The sequence below is a fragment of the Zonotrichia albicollis genome, chromosome 4 (genome assembly GCF_047830755.1).
Source record: "Zonotrichia albicollis isolate bZonAlb1 chromosome 4, bZonAlb1.hap1, whole genome shotgun sequence".
In the NCBI taxonomy this organism is placed as follows: domain Eukaryota; kingdom Metazoa; phylum Chordata; class Aves; order Passeriformes; family Passerellidae; genus Zonotrichia; species Zonotrichia albicollis.
Window position 1 is genome coordinate 68,196,827 of NC_133822.1, and position 15,666 is coordinate 68,212,492.

Sequence of the window (15,666 nt, forward strand, 5' to 3'; positions counted from 1 at the left end):
ACAGCATTAAAATAATTTTCTGATCTTGCAATGTCCAAGTACTGTTCAAGTACTTGCACAGTAAATCCACAGTCGAAAATCCAAACCACAGTATTCCTGAAGATGCAAAGAACACACAAAACTAAAGAACTCTTTGGATCAAAGAAAAATAGAAACTCTTGTTAAAGTCTCAATGTAAATAAGCTGTTCTCATGTAATTAACAGCTAAATCTTTCATTTGGAAAAACATGGCTGTATAATTCTATAATCACTGAAATATGGTTCTGCGTGACTATATCTGAAACTTGTAATGGTTCTTAATCACTGGAATTAATTTCATCTGATATTTATTTTCTTCATGTATTTTAATGCAGGCAAGCACGTGTGAAACTCCAAGTGCTGCTCTTCAGCTCAGGAAAAAGTTGTTATCCATCCTTACATATCTCATGCATGAATGCTTTATGACCCCATCAGAATATCTGAATCCAAACACTGGCTTCTGTAACACTGTTCATAAAAAAACCTCCCTTATAATAGCAATGATTGCACTACATTCTGTCCAGACCAGTCTCAATCACTCTAAAAGCTGCATTTGCTGTTCATTCTTGTTGTACATCTAGGCCTTTTTATTAGGTGGCAGTTAATTCTGCAAGGACAACCTTCAAGAAAAACAATCTCATAAGAGACATAAAGACATATTAACATCATGCTACAATTAAAAACAGCATTAACAAAAACAATAAAGAAAAAAGCATTTAATCTAGCACAAATTTCACTAAGCAGTTTCCATTAAAAATTGAGAATTAATTCCTGGGGAAAACAGGAAAAGCTGACCAATTACATTATAAGGTTAATGGGATCAGTCTAATCACATTCAAAATATGCAATTTTCAGGGAGCAAAATGAAATAAAGATTTTGGTAAATTGCAGAGCTTTGAAGACACTATGTATTCAGCTTCACAAGATTAAAGAACTGAGATCCTAAAGCTTTCATGGTACCCTGAGTTCGAGACAGAATTTATTGCTATGCCATTGTAACTGCAATGATCTCTGAAGTTCTACATCCAGGAAAATCTCCATGTCTCCTATTTGTTTTAATCCTTTACATTTTCTTCTTCAAGAAACTCTGATTCTGAAGAGACTGGCAGATAGTCAGGGGCCAAGTGATATGTTGTTAACACTCTTTTTTAGGCTGCTCGGCTAATCAGTCACTATGCAAAATGGGTAGTAATGGAAAGGTTTAAACCCAATCAATAAAATACATTAAAACAATTATTGGCAAGAATATACAGAAAATATAGTATGATTTTACAGAATAACTATAAAGTAAAGTAAAAATTCATTCTAGAGCTCACTCAGTGACAGTAAAAAGTAGAATCCATTACTAAACAAGAAGTAAAGTTATTTTCCTATTATAATCACAAGAATGCATTTCCCACAAAAAAAGCCCAAATCATATTCAAATCTGTAACACTAAAATCCTTAAATTCAAATAATAAGAATAGAGGTGCACACAAAGGCAAGGGCTCAAGTGTCTCTAAGAGTCAAGTAATTCTGTCTGAAGAAGGAATGCCTGCTAAAGAAACAGATACTTCTTCCATGAAAATATACAGAATGTAAAGGGATCTTCCAAGCAATATGAATTGTATAAACACTGTGTCCTACAGTTCTTCTCCACACAACAGCAAGTTTTAGAGCAATTATGTTCAATAGTCTTTCCCTCTATCGAGCAGTCTCTACTGAAGCTTCCATCCCTCTTCTTTACTGGCAACACCTCTGGTAAAAATCAGTACAGAAAATAACATCTGGGCTTGTAAAGAGACATTCACATCTTCAAGCAAATCTTCACAGAGTATTTAATATTCAGACCATTAAATGTAGGATTTGACAGATGAATTCTAATTTCTGTCAATGCCATATTCCTTCATAAATAATACAGTGACATAAATATTTGCACAGGATAGGGTGAGATCAGAAGTGACTAACTCATACATGTCTTTCCACTGACTACAAATGTAATTTAAAAGTGACTTTATTTCTAATTTAGATCTGAGTTAGAGGATTCACTTTATTTCACTAAACCTTAAGCCAAAGTACATACTGTAACACATTTTCAATCTAACTGGTCTCTGAAACACGAATCATATCTTCATATAATATTTGTACTGAACTATGCAGCTGGTTAGCATCTGTGTTACTTAACAAATTAATATTTGAAAAATAAGGAAGACATTACCTAATATCACACAATTGATTTAGAAAATAGAAATAACTGCTGACTTTGTCATAAAGTTGCTTAGGGTTTTTTTGAAGAACACAGACAAACACTAGAGTAAGAACTCTGTCATACTAATATACGGTATAATGAACTGAGCTCTCAAATACACTACATCTATTGTTAAAGATTTTGCTCTGTATGAAAGAAGGGTTAGAAGTTAATGAATTGCAGTATGTCACACACGAAATTCAAGCACAAATCTGCACTTTCAGTGCTCACATTTGAACTTTTTAATTTGATGCATTATCTAAAATTGCGTCCCCTGACTATCAGAAAAGCAAACTATTCAAATAACTTAATTTGAAACTAACTGTAGAACAAAACCTGATGAAATGCAATTTTTCAAATGGTGTGAACCTTTACATAGAAGAAAATACAGACTATTCAGGACTATAAATTATTATATCCCTTTTAGTTTGTTTTTCTTTAATAGTCAGCAAATGTGAAAGTATGACAAACTGACACTTGTGTGCAATGAGTCAAAATATATCTCCAAACTGCTCTGGCAAGAGACATAAGTTCTTAAGACCTTGGCTGTTTAAGCATGCTCCCCATTTACTTTCAAGAAAAAGTAGCTGGCCATCACTTCAAAACAATTCTCTGTACTCTTCTTACATCTTACACATTTCCTCTAGAAAGAGCCACTGCAGCTTTCACAGTGAGGTACCTCATTCCCTTTTAGATCCTCTCAACTGGTGTGCTAGGAAAGAAGACACTTATTACTATCTCCCAGTACCTTGATTTTCAGATTTTTTAAACTCCTGGGAAATAAGTGACTTCATAAAAGCCATGTGCCTTGGAATTATACTTAAAACAGGTGAGGCTAAAAATTAAGTTACTAAATCTCAACACTTGTTGAGTAATCTCAACATAAAGATTTAGTAATCTTTGTTACTCCAACTGTAACAAAGATTACAATTAGAAATATTTATAAAGTATAAAAATCTTTTAAAAAATTAAAATATTATTCTACTTAATATCAAATGCTGAAGATCCTTGTCCTGTTCCTTATAAGCATGGTTTCAGTTTTCCACTATTCATGCTGCATCGCAAATAAAATTTCTACCAATAGAGTCTGCTGGCCCTGTGGAACTGGTCTCCTTCAGCAGGGATTTTGAAAATTTCTTCCTATTTTGACCAACCTATTTCAGTGGAAAAAAAAAAAAAAAAAACAACAACAAAAAAACCAACAGATTTCCCAAGATAAGTCATGGCTGCAGTCATTAGGTATTCAAGGACTCCTGTTTTTCCTCAAGCGCTTTGGAGAGCAGGGCTTACTCTCACTGACTGCTGCGATTTGTCTGATAATATTAGAATACATCATATCACAGAATAACTTCTGAGTTTCAGTAGCAAACACATATATTTAAGCTACTTGTAATTCAAAATCATTGTACTATAGCTAGTAATTTTACTATGTGCCAGTGTTCCAAATGTCTTGAGGAGGAAGGAGGACTTCTGGGAGAGAGCTAGATGGAAAAAGGGCAACAGAAACAGGGGCAGATTTCAAATTCAGATATTACAAAATTTACATGTACTACTGGTAGTATATTAAATATTACTTTTTACATGTACTACTGGTAGTATATTAAATATTACTTTTAACATGCCAGGCATGACAATATATTATTCCTATAGGCTCTTGGCCCAGAAACTCAAGCAAAACAAAGAAAAAGAGGTAAATTTAGGAGTGAAAATACACACATTCCTAGCTATATAAGATATAAATCAACACTGGGGTTGGTTTGTTTGCTTGTTTTTTAAACTGCTTTGCACATTTGAAGCCAAATTTTGAGGAAAAACAATGTATAACTTAGGAAAAATAGGCCTACATTATAATCAAAAGAAAATGGAAAGCTATATAGCAAGAGATAAGTAAGGTTGAAGTTACAATTTTTTTTTCTTTTTCATGCTTCTTAAGCCATTTTTAGTGTACTATTTAAACTGGTCAGAATCTTCCAGTAGTTTTCCAGACAGAGGGCAAGTTCTCCTCCTAGTACTAGACAAGTACCAGTATTAAAAGAGGGATGACCTACAGTCTATCTGTTACAGTTCAGTTCAATATTAACATTTTGCAATAATAATTGCTGTGGGATAAAACCTGTTCTTCTGACTGAATGTTAAAACATCTCTGCAGCATTCTGTTTAATTTGCAATACCTTCACATGTGGAGGCCAAGTCAAGATATTCATGACAGTAAAAATATGCAGAAGCTTTTGACAAAGTTGAGTAGGGTTGATAACAGAGCAGTTAAACTATTACCACTCACATCATTCTCTGTTCATTAAGCCCTGCATGCAAAAATGAAGTCAGCAATGTTATTATTGCAAATTGGCTCTTCTGAACATGAATGATCCAAGAGTGTTGAATCCCAGCTGCCTGCTGCCAGTACTCAGAGATTCAGAACTGATCTCACGTTCGGTTGCCAGCTATGACTTTCGAAGTCTAAAGCAGCAGAGCGTCCAGTTTCTTGCAACACAGTACAATATGCTGAACATCTTCCAAAAGTGCTCTCAGCAGGGAATTAAATCACAGCAGTGGTAGTAGTCAGGCTCTTTACAGTTAGGAAGATTTTCATGTTCACAATTTTTAGTTCTTTACAAGTTTTGGAACATCCACCAAAAAGACCCTATTAGCTTCCATACCCAGAAGAATGAGGGCACAAAATCGTCTAATCATAGAGCTTAGAGAGAAGGAGGGCAAACATTGCTCTGTTCAAAAAACTAATCCTTTCAGAAACATATTTTTTTTTCTTTAATTGAAAAATATTTCTTTTTACTGCAGGAGCAATGGAAATTAATTTTTTAGCACAATACATACCAGGAAGCTAAATTAAAATAGATTTATTAGCTACACCTCATATGATATGAAGTAAGCACTCCGATACTTTCAGGCAGAAAAAGTAAAATCTAAAAATCTGCATCATAAACTATGTAAAGATCACAAAAGACTAATGAAGTCTATATTACTGTGGTTAAGTGTAAAAAGATAGTACAAAATTACATTTCTGATATCTGACATGTTTCTACAGTAGATAATTTCTAGGAAAGATATTAATATAAAACTTTTTAAAATAAATCCCATTACTTATATAGGCAGCAGACATTAATTTGTCTTCTAAGTATCTTGTTATTCAGCATTTATCGAATTTCTAATAAGACATACATTTGTGTGTGCATTCATTTTGGTAAACAAGTCAATAAAACTTACTTCCTATATACAAAATAATAATTGAATAATCATTACTTAAAATGTGATATAAACAAGAATAAAGCACAGTCACTATTCTGAAGATTTTATGTTTCAAGCGCAAAGCAAGAGACAGTAAATTCACAGAAAAATAAAAAGAAACAACACAAAACTCATCAATGTGACTCTAAGTGCTACTAACAAACTCAAGCCAAACTGTCAAATCTATTCTGGGCATAGCAAAAAACCAGAACTTAGCATGGCTTAGAGCAAAGTAGCTGAATATCTGCATTAGGTGCTCCATTTAAGCAGGGCGGCAAAGTGGGAGACAGCACTGCTCTTTCTTGTGAGTGCAGCTGGGTGATGGAGCTGTCATCACGGGCTGATAGACTGCAGTCAGCATCTCACTGCTGAATCTCAGGTGCCATGTAAGGTGTCAGTACTAGTCCATTAAAGGCCTCAAAAGAGAAAGTGTCTAAGTTTTCCTTGGTGCTCTAAAAAAGAGGGAGCTAAGGGAGATGCAGAGCAAGAAAGCAAGAAAAAATGATGGACTGAAAAATTATCTTTACAGCTTCTTTGCAGTCTGGGTGAATATAATTGGAGCAAAAATGCATTTGTCAATGACAAAGAAAAGGACAATGCAGTAATAAAGACATGAATTGGTGACAGCGTGGGTGAAAATGTCTTTTAGACAGACAGAAAAGCCTATATCTTAAAATCATGAATAAGAAAAGATCTGCAAGAGAGATTCCTTACTACACCATAGTGAATATACTTTTGTAGCTCATCTATGTCAACAAAGTGATAACTTCCTTAAAGTACAAATCTAACAGATAAGCCAGTATGAATTCAACTATTACTAACTTAATTATAATTACCATTAGCTTATATTTAGTTCAGCAGTTGAATCTAGTCTCTGAATTCTAGTTTCTGTAAAAATCTTTCAGATATCTTGTACATTCCAACTCAGTAGCCATATTTTCTTTTAATATTTAATTCCAAATATGTTCAAAATCATACATGAATATTTTATCACTTAACAGCATCAGCTATCCACACCTCTCAAGAATTCTGGAGAATTTTGGATTTATGGCAGTAGTTAGGCATATTAATAACAGCAAGCCAAAGTCTGAGACATGCTGATGAGTAGAAAGGTTTTCATTACTTGCACATTTAGATACTTAAGCTAAATTAATTGCATATTTTGTATGCAAAAGGCATAGTGTATCACATTTTTAAAAAGTATTTTTATTTATATTAAGCTTACGGCTTTTTTCTTTTTGTCTGACACTAGTATGGAACCAGGAAATTAACACAGAATATTCCTATCATGAACAGAAATGTCAGAAACCAAGAATGACCTGTTTGAGTCTATAAAACATCACACTGGTTACAAGGGAAAATCTAAAGCAGGATTAAAGTTTCTGCCATTTACTGCCTAGCCACTGTGTTCTCTGCTCCCCCACATGTGAAGTACAAACTGCTGATCTGAACTATGAACAGAGTAACAGAGCCATCCAAACTTCCTCTCTGTACCTGGGTTTGTGGGGCACTTATCTAGATAAAGAGGACTCTAGAAGTGAGAACCAAGAGAGAATAACAAGCTGTAATGAAAACTAAAAGAACTCTTTTCCATAATGATAAACTTTGTATTATACATGGGCATAAAATATTTAAAACATCTCCCTGAAAACATGTCAGTTTAATTTCACTGGTATCAAAAAGTGACTCTGGGGAATTTAAAAATTGCTGAATGGACTAATTTTTGTCCTCATTACACAGCATTGCATCACACAGCTCGTTGCATTAAATAGCAAATTTCAAATTGGGATTGTAGCTTACTAGAAAGATTACTGAATAAGTAGAACAAAATGTAAGCAGCTTTAAACTCCTAGGAAAATAAAACCATCTGGTATTTTGTACTTAACCAAATAAATGGCAGTGAGAGCAATGACTTATTCAAATGATTCAAAAGAGGACAAGTATCATCATTACTTGACTATCATCTTACAATGAAAAAAAACAGTTTTATATGCCTGTGTTCCAAGTCTATACATACACCTGTTTAGGTATATACATGTACATCTACAATCCATACATATAATATATACACAAGAACATTTGAACATATGGAGACCTGAATTGAAACATTTATTTCTTCCACCCTTCTCTTATCAAAACTTACTTCCCTTAATATCTTAATATTTAATTCTACAGATATAAACCAAATGCAAAGCAATTTTCAGGTTGTATCACTCTATAGTGAGACTAGTCTAACTTCTTTCATTTCAAAATTATTTCTCTGCTACCTGACAATACACAAAAAAGTCCCCAAAACTACAGTCACACACATTGTGTGTCTATAATGAGGAAATATTAAGTCAAAGTCAATTAATCTGTTCATATTAGAAAGAATAAAAATCATACTTTTACTGATTGCTTGGTTTCAGACATACTTAAAAGAATGAAAACAAGTATCTTAAGAGCAAAGAGTATTTTCTATCATCATCATGTCTGTAATATTACTGATAATATACTTCATCAAATAATAAGAATAAAAGTATTGCATAACCAATTCCTTTAAAATTGGTCTTTCATTCAAAATCTGTTCAGTGTCTCCTCTGATGCACAGTGCCACATCTGATGTTCTTGGAAAATTATTCCAACTTAAAATTCCTGTGAGGTCTGTATTTCTACTGAAAGAGGTCAAGCAGACACATAAAAGAAGAGCAGGAGCTTTCACAGTTTGTAGCAAAGAACCAGGCCCTCTGGCTGACAGCTAGGAGAAACTTCCCTTATTCCTGTCATATGCAGAAAAACAGACACAGACCACACTATGTGCAAGAGAAATGACTGAATGCATGTGGTTCTTGATACAGTTTACAGAACAGAAATCTTCTGTAGAGAATGTGCTATAGCTGTGACTTCTCAATAATGTGAATTCAATGCACTCAGAGTGCTCCAGACAGCACATACTGAACTCCCCAATTTTCCAATGTAGTTTAAGTGCTTATTACTTTGAAGACTAGGCACTGATCTACAGCTATTATTAACAAAGCAGAAGAATAATGGATATTATTCTTGCCTGTGGGACAGAAGTATCATTTAGAGAATTGATAACACTTTAGTTCAGCCATTTTAAAAGGTCATGTTATACAATAAAGAAGGCCAAGGCTTTTAGTGATAACATATGATGGTGATAAAACTAGCATGGATCTACAGACCCTCAAAATTACCAACTGCATTTCCATGTAAGCAATCCAAAGCAGTGTGATAAATGCATTCCAGTGTATTCCTGATTTCTGTACTTTATATTCTAGTTCACATGGCCTATAAAGAAATTAAACCATACAGAAATACCTTAGCTATTAAATAAGTAAACAAATCTGAATGTGTGTAAGGAGAACAAAACAAAAAAGTCTTCATGGTACTATACCATGGTATTATTCACTTGAAGCATAGTTGTAATAGGTTTGGTAGAGAGAGGAAAATTATGGCCTTTGGTGTGGGAAATCAACATGAACAATTTAATAGGGAGGATTAATTGTAATCGAGAGGTATGGATACCAACATTAGAGATGATTTTGACAAAGTACCATAAATTGAGAAAATCTGACAGCGTTAGCAGGTAGTAGAAATTAAAGCTGTTATGTTGTGCCCTTAGGGATTTATTCATTTCAAAGACAGGCCATGACAGCTCTGAATAAATCCTTTCATGAAGATAAAATAGATTGAAGTGATACACAAATTTGCACAATGGTTCATTTGTAGAGGGCCACAGAGTTCAGTCAGTTGGAGAGAGAATAAGCTGGTAATGGGCCATTTCCCCTGGGTAGGCAATGGTGGGGGCTTTGCAGCAGAGGCTATTCACATTCAGCCTTCAAACGAGACTTTAAAGCCTTTTAGACATTCAGTGTGTATCATAGGGTAAAATTCAATATAAATATTTCTATGAAAGTGAACTGTCACCAGTTCACAAAAATAATTGGACTTCTATGGATGTATGCAAATGATCTGCCTATCTACCATATTCAAATCTTCTTACAAACAACATTCTGATATGCTTTTTGCTGAAAAGGTTTTGAAACACAGAGGCCTGAAGTCCTTTTAATTCCTAATGAAAGATAGGCTCCTTATTTTAAAAGACTGTTTGCCCAGCTTTTTTGAAAAAATGAACATGATCTTGTTAGAGAATGTTATATTATACCGATGAGAAATTACAAATAAATTCTTCAGTGACGCATTTAAGACTAACAAACTTTACCTTTTCAGAAATCTCTGCAAAATACCAAGGTAAAAACAACCCCAGAAATCAGCTTCTCAAAGTCTGCCTCAGTTAAAACAGCATTTTTTTCCAGAGTGGACAAAGAAAAGACATCTCCTACTGCTTATAGTCCATCACTTCAGGTCTAACAGTTTTGATACAACTCTAACAGCAAGATATCGCCAGTCTTGCTCCTCCTGTTTTGTCTTAAATTCATCCCAAGAGTAATGTTAGGAAGGTAAATCTAAGAAATGGCACCCTGTGCTTGAAAAATATCCTTTTCACTTACTTGAAAATCTTTCTCCTCCAGGATCTCTTTCCTCCACCTGACAAGGAAGGCAGCGCAGACATACAAGTGGAAGTGAGAAAAACCCTCTGGTTCAGACTAGAAAAAATAAAAACAGATCATCCTTTCAATACACAAATAATAATACTTTTGATCACCATATGCCCCAAGTGTATTTTTATGACATTTACTTCTAACTGCAAATGTCAGCCACATCTGTCTCTCTTTGTATCACAAACATGCTTGCATTTAATCCATGCCAAACCTATTCATTGCTATTATCTGTAACAGGGACAGAGATGAGGCAGCTTCCATTTCTCATATTTAAATCCATTCTTTACTGATGTGTTTTCCATTTCTGGTGTTATCCATTAGCTTATATCTGGTATGAAATACTGTATTGTCCATCTCAACACTGTGGTGTGAACATATGTTTCATCTCCATTATTAAGTCAACTCCTCTACTAGCAGTAGCTTCTGAAGTATAAATTTTGATATAGGAAATTATTAAGCATTGTAAAAATAAAAAAACCTTGTATTATACTGAACTGAATTAGATGTTTTCACTATAGGAAGAAAACATAAGATGAAACATGTACAGCCTAGTTTTGTATTCAGATCTGCAGTTTTCTGTTCTGGTGCGAGTCAGCAGATTCCATCCCTTTATAAAACTCCCCTTGGAAATTAGTATTTTATAATTTCACATAAGAGACGAGAAAATTTTGCGATGAGGTCATTAAAAGACATCACTAAGTTTGCTCATATTATCAAGTTAATCTCAGATTTTATTTTCTATACCACTAAGACTGAAAAAATAATTATGATATTAAATTATCAATGTTATGACTGTGAAATAATGCTATGTAAAATCTCATTAAAATAAAATCTGAAAATAATAATTATGAAATTCAACTACATAATCTGACAAATGGAGGTGAATTTAATTGCTGATACCTATATAATTTACAAGATCTAATTATAGTGCTTTAAAAATGTAACAAGTTTTTTCATATTCTTTGCTGGTCATTTCAAAACTGAAGTTTACTCTTTAGAAAAATACAGTGTTCTGCTCAAGTATAGTGAACTGAAACAATTTCTTACATAAAGAATAACATGATAAAATACCTATTTTATTGCTATTTAACCTAAAATATGGTATTTGATATTTGTGCAATAAATAAACCTCTAAGCTATAACAAGTGACAAAGGAAAAATATTCTCCTACTACTACTTTTGTTTCTCCTCTATCCTTTCTCTTTTATCCTTGATAAAAGAGCAGAGTGTGCTACAAGAGGTTTGTAGAACACCTTGTAAACAGCTACAGAAACCACAGACCATCTGGTCCACCAAATCAGTGAGGTTCCAGAAAAGAGACAATGCCAACTACTTGGAGGGAAGCTCTAAGTTTAAAAGTGCACTTGGAACTGAAAATAAGAATTAGCTACTTTTGGAAATACTTTTAAGGAATCGCAGAAGAATTATCTGGACGTGTATAAAAATCTGTACTTTGTCTTGTGATTTCTCTGTTTTTTTTACACCAATAAAATTTTCTTCAAAATTAAGCTCTTTTAAATGAAATAAATAGGCTTAAAAATGCAATTCATTAGAGAAAAAATGCATATCCCCTACAGATTTAAAAATTCATCATGCTTCAGAGATAAGTCTAGGTACAAAGTATTTCCAATGGATAGTTTTAGACAGTTTTAGAAATTGAGTAAAACAGCTAATGCATAATTGCCTTTTCTAACACCTGATACCTATTACACTTTTCCATTTGCAGCTTTTGAAGTTACAAACAGTTTGATCTCTAAATGTACAGAAATGCAGACTACCAGCTAAAAGCTATTTAAAATCAAGTATAAACAATGACCTTGATTTAAATATTTCAGAAAAAAAATCTCAAGGCAGATGTACAACCTTCCAGAGGACTTATTCTGAACATATTACAGATGACTCTGAGCACATTATCTAAGAACCATCTGTCATTATCAATAAAAATCATGTTAACATCACAAGTATCTCATTGCCCTGCAAATGCTGGATCTCCTCTGCAGCTGAAAAAAAGGCAGTCTTTGGACTGCACTCCCCAAACTTCTTGAATTTGACAACCACCAAAAGAATGCAGATTTTGTTGTTTGACTAGACTGATTATTGACTTGACAGTGATTAGTCTACGCAGCCTTCCACCCTGGATACTTCAACATTTAGGGAGTGTAATACCTCATGCTATTATATTTGTATTTATATACAAATTTCATTGCTTATTTGTATTTATATACAACACAAGATTATTGTTTAAGTACTCATAATAATTAAAGCTATGAAATTTTGTCAGGGTTAGGTATTAAAACCACATTTCATTACTCAAGTAATAGCTCAGACACATGGACTTTCAAACACTCAATAATTACACATGAATAAAGCAACCTTAAGCAACTCCATTTCTACCACATTACAAAGAGCAGATACTTTAGGTAAAAAAAGATTTAAATAATTTTTGCCAAAATATCCAAGCAATCTATGGCAGAAAAACAGAAAGAAGCCAACACACGAACATCATGAAAAGTAGAATATGTTGGCTGCTCCTCCAACTTTTACATTTTTGATCAACCAGGAGCCTTGACTTCCTAGGTTCAGACTCAACTCACTGTCAAAAGAGACTCAAGAGTTCCTGTCTGAGAAGAAACAAGCAGGAGCACACCAGAGAGGTCCATGACAGTAGTGAGCCTCTCACCAGCAATGATCAACAGCAGATGACTGAGTACAAGAGTGCAAGATATAGCAGTACCTCCCCAGAATACTCCAGGTTTCAAAGGTTTCATGTTCAGAGATGTCCTAAGAGAAGCTGCAGAATATGTCCATTAAATGGGAGTTAATGGATTTGTCTTAACTTCTGAAATCTTTTTGCAACTGTAAGCTTTTGGTAAAAATCACCAAGTCCTGGAACAAAGAATTCCAAAACACGAGTGCATGCCATAAAGCATGCCTGGTTTAAACCTGGTAGTTTCAGTCAAAGTAGTTCAGATCGTTGCAGTGAAAGAGTATGAACCACTTCCTGTTCACTTTCTGCAATCCATTCACATTTCTTTCTCTTTTGCAGAGTAGAACTGTTTTGCTTATTCCACTGTTCCTCATGTACCAGTTCCACCTCCTTTGCTCAGCCTTCTTAACCATCCTTTCCTGTAGTTTTCTCATTTTGAAATAGGGTCTGACCTGTGTATAGCATGTAAATTGCAGAAAGAATATAACTCCCATAGTGTTCATAATGATATTTTGTTCTTCTTACCTTTTGCAGTAATTCCGAACCTTTGGGGTTTTTTTAATTTTTTTTTCTATTCTTGACTGCTACTGAGCATGTATTTTTCTCTGGTGCTTGACTGTAGGAAGCTACCTTGAAGCCCATAGTTATACCACTAAAGCTAGGATTGGTCCAAACACACAATATCACTTTATTTAGTCCACACTGTATTTCACATGTTATGTATGCCAGGCTAACACATTTAACAGAAACATGAAGTTCTGTGACTCTTTGCTGTCCACCTCTCACCTTTACTACCCTTAGTAGCATGGTGTTGTCAGCAAACTTTGCTGTCTCAGTTGCTCTTCTATCCCTTTTTTATCTCTTCAGCAGAAAGAGCTTAAGCCTCATGACAAATTTCAAAAGAATGACGTGTTATTTCCTTTAATTTTGAAACTTGCCTACTTGTTCTTAACGTTTGTTTTCTATCTTTCAGGCAGTTATTAATATTCATACAAGGGCATTCCCTTGAATTTCACAGCTGTGTATCTTCTTCAATAACCTTTAGTGAAGAACCCTCTCCACTGTTTTCAATATTCTACATCAGCCTGGTACATGTGTTCACTGGCTCTCAAGCTTTGTGAGGTGTGATTTTCCCCTACAAAAATCATGTCAACACTTTCTTAAAATTACATAATTAGTCATGGGGAAAGAATATTACAATCAAGTTTAGAGAAGACTGAATTGAAGTCACCTTAATCTTGGCATTCTAAAAGACACTGGAATACTTTGCAGACTGCAACTATTTTTATTGCACACAGCAGCATACCAGCCCATGTTGGATGATCCCTTCTCTGCTTCTTAGTTTTCCAGTCAGTTATAAAATGAAATTTCAATTATTCAAAAAGTGCTAAAAAATTTAATTTTATTCATTATACAGGTTGAAGTTTTTTCACAGTTATATGCAAAAATACCTATTAACAACACTTTTGCCGGGTTTGCACTTTTTGGATTGTCTTGTATCATTGTTTTTGCTTCACTATGTCTATTCCCAAGAGGATGATTCTAAAAGCAGTAAGTGACCAAGAGCACTTGTCTAAGCTGAATCCATTCTTACCATAAATGCAGCAACAAAGTTGGGTCTTTTATGCTTTAAAAAACCAAAAGAAACAAACCAAACATAACCAATAGGTAAGGCCTACAAGCAGCTGTTTCTAATGTGAACATCCATCAATTACCATGAAAATTTATGGGCAGGTTTGATCTTTGCATAAAAGAAAATCTGATCCAAACACATTTCATAGCGTTTCAAAATCTTTAATGGAAAGTAACATTTCCAGGTCATAACATCAAGCTAGAAATATCTGTCAGAGTCAAAAAAATATGCAAATATCTCAACACTTAGAGTTCATTAAATCCCTTATAGAAGAGCTATTTTTTAAGAAAAACACTACATGAACTGTGTTCACATTCCCTATTTCTGCTAGGCATGTTCAAAAAAATGACTTATAAAATCTTCCATTAGATTTGGCAAATTTATGCTGAAAATGAGGTGAAGATCAGTTTTCACAATTTAGTCATTGGCTCATTGGTCTAGTCACCAACAGCATGGCAACAATTCTTGAAATATGACTTGATATAAACCTCTGCTGTGAAATCCCAGCCACAAAGAACACAGACCACTGCTGGAACTTTTTTGGATCAATACCCTGCCCTGTTGGAATGCTCCATATGGCATGCAAAATTCATGTTAAGACTATGACTCAATGTCAAATATAAATGCATGCTAGTGATAATTACTATTTACCCGATTTATGCACTCTTCAACTAATAATTTAGTTTTATGAAGCATCTTTCATACAAATTTCCACATGACCTTGTATTTTCAGAATGGAGTTTAAATTACTGCCCTCTTCACTTGCTAACATGCTCAATTCAAATAGATTTAAAAAAATAACTAACAAAGTGTGTATTTGACTTTTCTGTCCTAGCTCTTCCAGAATACACTGTGGTGGAAAGCAAAAATCAATGTTTCTCATTTGGTTCTTTTAAAGAATTCACCAAGAAGTCTTTAAAGAGTTCAGTCATGACTAGGATGTCAAGTGGATTCTCACTCAATCAAACACTTTCATATCCAACACTGAACTGCCATCTTTTACAGCTATTTTTCCTCCTCTTGTGTGGTTTATTACCTTTGCACACAGGAAAGGAATGGAGCTTCTTATGCAGCTCCCTTAAAGCCTTTTCTTGCTGAATTGCATATTGACAGAAGTAAGTGGAGGAAAGCAGTTTTCTGGAAAAATGCCTTGGATACAAATGCAAGAGGATGCTGAACTCTACACAAGGGAAACACTTTGCAACACTCATTTCTAACATTATTTTGAAAAGAACCTAGATAGACACAGAAGCATTAGGGATGGTGAGACTATCAG

General features: G+C 34.1%; 1 protein-coding gene across 1 annotated transcript in view; it reads right to left on the bottom strand.

Annotated features, from left to right (window-relative positions):
* TBC1D22A (TBC1 domain family member 22A) overlaps positions 1-15,666 on the bottom strand; it is a 140,216-nt gene that overhangs the window by 21,800 nt on the left and 102,750 nt on the right. The window contains exon 12 of the mRNA XM_005481905.3: positions 10,000-10,095. Coding sequence (XP_005481962.2) covers positions 10,000-10,095 — 96 coding nt within the window. The remainder of the gene's footprint in view (positions 1-9,999; positions 10,096-15,666) is intronic.